Genomic DNA, 6,917 nt, shown 5'->3' with positions numbered 1-6,917 from the left:
AATAATTTGGGGACTCTAATGGTTGCACAAGAGCCTCCTCAGCTCTTGACATGCAAAGTTGAAAGACCACAAATAAAAATGTATATTCATAAGCATAGGAAGGATATGAAACCTTGGCATACCCAACTCCATATTTGAGCTCTATAAAATGATTAATTACATTGAGATAATTGTAGAAATATTGATGCAGACCTATGATGATCATACTTGAGACCTGCTACCATCTAGAGTTCATAAAGAACACAAGGAATACTATTTTCTGAAAAGAAACACTGTATATTCATGCTGCACTATAGTTGAAGAGAAACAGATCACTCTGACTAAGTTTAGCATCCATTGTAATTTCATAAGTAGTAAAAACACACACCAACAGAATCTTTGGGATGCTTGTCATACGGTGAGAAAGGCCCCAATGTGATTACGTGAAATACATTAGCGAAGTTAAAACATTTATAAAACTGTCTTTATTTGACTAATATATCAAACAGATTAACAATGCTTATAAAAACACCACATGGAGGAAATGTCAGTGCATTTCTACAGCATAGTCACTATTTTCCTTTATCCACCCAAGAAAAGTAGTTACAGCGAGCCTCGGGATTGGATGCATGACCCTGAGGGCGGTTACACACAAAGAACTGCTTGCCCATGTTTGGACCTGCCTTCTTGACTGTGCGGAGTACACAGGGTTCCCCATGAACCTTACAGGGGGGCGGTGGAGGTGGCCCACGCAGGACCGTCTTCCAGAACCCACCCAGTGAAGCCCCCTTCCTGGGACATGGGGGGTCTACAATAGCCTCAGAAGCCAGAGCTGCATCCTTCTCCTGGTTTTGACTATTGACACTGGCATCCTGTATGTTGCTGCCCGGTACATGGACTTTGTCTCCCATACAGACACCCTGGGGATATTCTGTGCACGGCGTGCCTGGAATTGATGAAACATCTTGTCCTGCAGAATGTCCTCCCTTGAAGGTATGTGGTTGTGATGGGGTCACTTCATTTCTCTCTTCTCCCCTCTCACACTGACTCACAGGGTCTTCCCTGGTTGGGGCCACAGGTATGGATTTGGGCTTGAAAAAGGCTAGGAGGTTGCCCTGGGGCTTTGGGGTAGCAGCCTTCAGTGTCATAATCTTTTTGCTCTTTGGGACACAAGATTCCACTGCCAACTTCCGTTTCATTCCAGTGGAGGTGGTCCCTGCTGATCCCAGTGGATTCAGGTTCTCTCGGGTCTCCCCAGTCTCCTGAGATCCTGGTAGTGGGTCCCTGCAAGCCTCTCTGGCAGGTTGTTGTTGGTCCATCTTGACGAGGAAGCGTGAGAGTTTCTGCTGCCTGCCAGCGAACTCTGGTAGGTTGCGGGTACAGAGGGGAGGCAGCTTGGCGCTGGACAGGAGGGGGCAGCACAGTTTCCCCCAGACAGGGCAGTGATCAGACCCCTCCACCTCTGGCATGATGTCTGCTGCCACAAACCCCATTTTAACCAAGGGATGGTCTGCGAAGATGTAGTCGATACGTGTGCCATAGTTGGTCTGTCTGGCTCCAGTCATAGTGTTCCAACAGGTGAAGGCCTTGGAGCGTGTTGGGTGAAAATGGCGGAAGGTGTCCACAAACTTGCCGCTGCGGAGGGGTTTTGATGACGTATTCTCAGACTCCTCAATGTTTTTTTCATACTCCTTCCCTTCACTGTCATCAACCAGTAAACCATTTAGCCATTTCCTCCCGGGGTGATCCTCAAAATCCTCCTAATAAAAGTAAACAGATAGAAGTAACATCATCAGCTATTAATAAACAGAAGTCAAAACGCAAAAGTAAATGTGATTTATGTCTGAATGAAGACATCAAACCTATCACCTGAAAGAATTCTGATTACTTCACTTACTATGTAATCTGGGTCACAGTGATCTATGGGCCGGTGAGATGTATTCACATCTCCCAAGATGATTACACGGCTGGGTGGACCGGTCAGAGAAAACAAGGAGAACTTAGACTTCCAATAAAACACATTGAACAAATCTCATATCGGTTTGTCCCCTATTATGATACCCACCCAACCCAAGCCCTCCTGCATATAGCCCACTCACCTCCCAGCTTCTAAAATTGCTTCAGCCCGATATTGAAGCAGCTTGTAGAACTGCAGTTTGAAATGTTTACGTTCAGGCTTTTCTGGGTCAGCTCGTGGGCAGTATACATTGATAACCGTGACTGTTTCAGGTGTCTCTTCACACCTGTGAAAAAGCAAGTGGACACACAAAGAAACACTCAGATCATTGGGGAAACACAATGGCTTTTCAGTGCCACAACAGGTTAACAATTGATCCAATCCATGACATTATTTCAGAAAACCTAAAGAATAGCATGGGACAAATCATGTGATAAAGGTCTATTTTTTCCCTCCGTACATGACTCTGTGCTGTGTGAGAACAGCCCTTCCCTCATTGTCCAGGAGCTGCAGCTCCTCACTGGAGAACTCACTCGAGTCACCATAACATCCAATGGTCCCCTCGTGGTTGGTGGTCAGCAGACCGGTCAAGCCCTCTTCTGCAGCAAATGGGGTGGCACTGTCTTTGCAGTAAGTAGCAACTCCTATTTAATAAACAGATTAGGGAGGTACATACTAATGTAGGAATGTGATGGCACAATGGGAGAACATAGGACTCAAAACATCCTTTAATACGGAATACTATTTCTGTGGGTCATTCTTTTTTTTGTCAGGAATTTGTGATAATGGAACTAATGGACCAATGCAATCCATGGGAACTAATTCAAAAACAGACCAGGGACACTGTTTCAGGGGACCCAAGGGTCATTGTGTCTTGCTCTCTGATATAAAAGGGATTATGTGGCTATTTTGTTCAGACGAAAATGATCTGAGCTTGCGTGATCCTCAAGCTCAATACTTTGGAAAATTATGAATGGTCCCAACCTGAGTAGCCACTGCGTCCACGACTGAAGCTGAAATATGAGTTATAACCTTCAACAATAGCAGTCCTCTCATCCAGCAGGTCTCCTGTCACAGACAAACCCAGGGTGACAGAATTAGTAGCTAGCCTAGTTGTAACATTGTCAGAGTTCAAATTGTAGCAGAGAATCTTACATGTATTGCACAATCACATATTTATCATATCTTCCGTTACATTATCAAGTTAGCCCGAGTGCCAATCTGTTTGCCCTAGCATGCCTGCCAACTCGTCACTCAAAATATACTGTAGACACTCCCGCGTAAAATTCTTACTTGTTACTTTTGTCTCTTGGACACATACGATGTCAGCATCCAGCGACTCAAGCGCATTTTTAATTCCGCCCTTGAAAGTTCTTATGCCATTAATGTTCCAACTGACAATCTTCATGGTTTTACGACACTCGTGACCAACTTTTCACATATTTTTACAATTTGCTTTCCAAAAATTGTACTTGAAACGTGACGACTGGATAACACGGAAGTGACCCGGAAGTACGTCAATCGAATAAGAACATTTTCGACAGAGTTTCCTAACCCAGAGGCACAAAATCGCTACACTTCCGGGAAAGCTTGCAAAAACAAACCAAGCAGACCAGGCCAGGGTTTGAGAAGTCAACGAGAGAAATGAACAATTCTTCCTCAGTTGTTCAATTTTCTTAATCTAAAAACACAAGATAGACTCCTAGATAGGAGCCAATGCACTATGCAGAAATCACTCTACCATTACCTGGTTGCTAAAATTAAAGTAGTTCGCCCTAATTTCAGTTTGTGCTCCTCCCTTGGACTTGATTGATTCATTAAGGTCACTGATTAGTAAGGAACTCACCTCACCTGGTTGTCTAGGTCTTAATTGAAAGGAAAAAAAAAAAAAATAGTTGACACTAGGCCCTCCATGGAATGAGTTTGACACCCCTAGTGTCGAGAATCATTGTACCATCTAAACTAGAGGTCGACCGATTATGATTTTTCAACACCAATACCAATTATTGGAGGACCAAAAAAAAGCCGATACCGATTAATCGGCCGATTTTTAAAAATGTATTTGTAATAATGACAATTATAACAATACTGAATGAACACTTATTTTAACTTAATATAATACATCAATAAAATCAATTTAGCCTCAAATAAAATGAAGAAAGTAAAAGTGCAATATGTGCCATGTAAAAAATCTAATGTTTAAGATCCTTGCTCAGAACATGAGAACATATGAAAGCTGGTGGTTCCTTTTAACAGGAGTCTTCAATGTTCCCAGGTAATATATACCTGGGAGCATATACCCTGACTCTGCGTGCAATGAACGCAAGAGAAATGACACAATTGCACCTGGTTAATATTGCCTGCTAACTTGGATTTATTTTAGCAAAATATGCAGGTTTAAAAATATATACTTCTGTGTATTGATTTTAAGAAAGGCATTGATGTTTATGGTTAGGTACAGTCGTGCAACGATTGTGTTTTAAAAAAATCATCCCCCGTTTGGAGAAAGTTGGTTGTCTTTGCTAGGAAGAAATAGTCTTGACAGAGTACGCAACGAGCCAGGTTAGAAGGCAATATTAACTAAATATACAGGTTTAAAAATATATACTTGTGTATTGATTTTAAGAAAGGCATTGATGTTTATGTTTACACATTGGAGCAAGACAGTCCTTTTCCGCAAATACGCACCGCCTAGATAAACTAGTAATATCATCAACCATGTGTAGTTAACTAGTGATTATGATTGATTGTATTTTCATAAGATAAGTTTAATGCTAGCTAGCAACTTACCTTGGCTTCTTACTGCATTCACGTAACAGGCAGGCTCCTCGTGGAGTGCAATGTAATCAGGTGGTTAGAGCGTTGGACTATGTTAACTGTAAGGCTGCAAGATTGAATTCCCGAGCTGACAAGGTAAAAATCTGTCATTCTGCCCCTGAACTAGGCAGTTAACCCACCGTTCCTAGGCCATCATTGAAAATAAGAATGTGTTCTTAACTGACTTGCCTAGTTAAATAAAGGTGTAAAAAAAGGTGTCCAAAAATAACGATTTCCGATCTTATGAAAACTTGAAATCGGCCCCAATTAATCGGCCATTCCGATTAATCGGTCGAACCTCTAATCTAAACCGCTGTGAAATATATTTTCCATAACCAAAAATATTTTATTTTCAGCTGTTTTAAGCTGATGTACACAACTAAGAGTGAAATTTGCAAAATGAAACTTAAGAATGGGAAGCACAGAAGCATAGAACACATCTACTACCTTCTTAGATTTGCTTTTTTGAAAGAGACAAATTGACACGTTTTCATTTTCGTAAAAATCAACTTTTTATCGAAGGAGTTTCTTTGATTTGGCGGCCTGCACATGCGCAGTTTGGAGCGAGATAACAGTTACTGTTGACCCGATGACGTGTTTCTGCACATGAGATTAGCTAGCCAACGTCGCCATGACATCGCATACAAGTGTGATCTGGGATTTCTATTGGAAAAGCAGTTTTTGTCTATCTTTATACTGTACGGTCTTTGGTCAAAGTACATCGGCATTGCTTGCTCTTTGTGGTTATATAAGCACTTTGTAACATTGATTGATTGATATGTGATAGAGCGGTCATGAGACGTTCTGTGGACCCTTCGTGTCCTGGAGTAATTGAGCCATTCATTGTAGTGATCGCAATCTTTAGATGGTTTGGAACGTCAAACTGAGAGTGGCGTAGCGGTCTAAGGCACTGCATCTCAATGCTAGAGGTGTCACTACAGACCCTGGTTCGATTCCAAGCTGTATCACAACGGCCGTGATTGGGAGTCCCATAGGGCAGCGCACAATTGGCCCAGCGTCGTCTGGGTTAGGGTTTGGCCAGGGTAGGCCGTCATTGTAAATAATAATTTGTTCTTAATTGACTTGTCTAGTTAAAAAAAGTTAAATAAAAATAAAAGTGGAGGGAGTACATGGTCTAGCATGTCTCTCGAGGAGGCTAAAAATGGATTTTGGCATGGAAAAGTTGAATATTTTCAGGAGTTGGGTAATTGGTTAGAGGTGGATTGGAGGTTGAAAAGATTGAGCGAGGCAGAGGATAGGTTTCAATCTGTTGAAGCTAGAAATAACAAGGGAGAGGGTGGGTATATTGAGGAAGATTGGTGTCAGGTTTAAACAGAGTGAGCCGGACCCCAGTTCGAGCTCTGGAGATGAAATGGAAGGGGTAGAAGGTGTTATGAGGAACTTGGTGCCCGAGCCTTGCATCGATGGTCATGGTCATGATAAAGATATGTCTGGTCCAGTGGGAGTGGGAGTTTTGAAGAGGGTGGGACCAGGCCTTTTGTGATGTTTGTTGGTGTTTCTTCAGATTAGAGGGAGCAGGTGCTCCATGTGACGTAATTTGGGGAAAGACCTGTATCTTGCTTTGCATTTCAGTACATGGCACCATAGAAGGGAGTGATATCTGGGGTAGTGTTAAGTGTGAAGGGTGATCAATTTAAGTTGAAGATTCCTGGTGTTTGCCATTTGCTGCGATGCACATTCTGTGGGGAGTTATGCTGTTAGAGCTTTTGTGCCGAATACACTGCCGTGTTATAGGTGCCAGATTTATGGGCATGTCACAGCAGTGTGTAGGAGGGAGATTCTAAGATGTGGGAAGTGTGCAGGACAATATGGGACTGAGGAATGTATAGTTTTGGTGGGAAAAGTTATAAATGTCATGTTTTGTCATTTATTATCATGTCTTGTCCCTGTGCTTCCCATTCTATTCGTTTCCCTCTGCTGGTCTTATTAGGTTCTTTCCCTCTTTCTATCCCTCTCTCTCCCCCTCCCTCTCTCACTCTCTCGCTCTCTCTTCTCTCTATCGTTCCGTTCCTGCTCCCAGCTGTTCCTATTCCCCTAATCATCATTTAATCTTCCCACACCTGTTCCCGATCCTTTTCCCTGATTAGAGTCCCTATTTCTCTCCTTGTTTCCCGTACCTGCCCTGTCGGATCCTCATTTATAA

At 42.5% G+C, this 6,917-nt stretch overlaps 1 protein-coding gene across 1 annotated transcript; it reads right to left on the bottom strand.

Moving 5' to 3' along the window:
• Window positions 1-444: 444 nt before the first annotated feature.
• On the bottom strand, window positions 445-3,622 carry apex2 (APEX nuclease (apurinic/apyrimidinic endonuclease) 2). The gene is made up of 6 exons (XM_046337404.1): window positions 3,230-3,622; window positions 2,921-3,004; window positions 2,397-2,580; window positions 2,079-2,222; window positions 1,877-1,946; window positions 445-1,739 (listed from the first exon to the last, which is right to left on the bottom strand). The coding sequence occupies exons 1-6, from the start codon at window positions 3,342-3,344 to the stop codon at window positions 552-554; spliced, it is 1,785 nt and encodes a 594-aa protein (XP_046193360.1). The 5' UTR covers window positions 3,345-3,622; the 3' UTR covers window positions 445-551.
• Between the last annotated feature and the right edge of the window lie 3,295 nt (window positions 3,623-6,917).

Source organism: Oncorhynchus gorbuscha, linkage group LG03, assembly GCF_021184085.1.
Source record: "Oncorhynchus gorbuscha isolate QuinsamMale2020 ecotype Even-year linkage group LG03, OgorEven_v1.0, whole genome shotgun sequence".
In the NCBI taxonomy this organism is placed as follows: Eukaryota; Metazoa; Chordata; class Actinopteri; order Salmoniformes; family Salmonidae; genus Oncorhynchus; species Oncorhynchus gorbuscha.
This window is presented reverse-complemented; position numbering and strand designations above follow the sequence as displayed.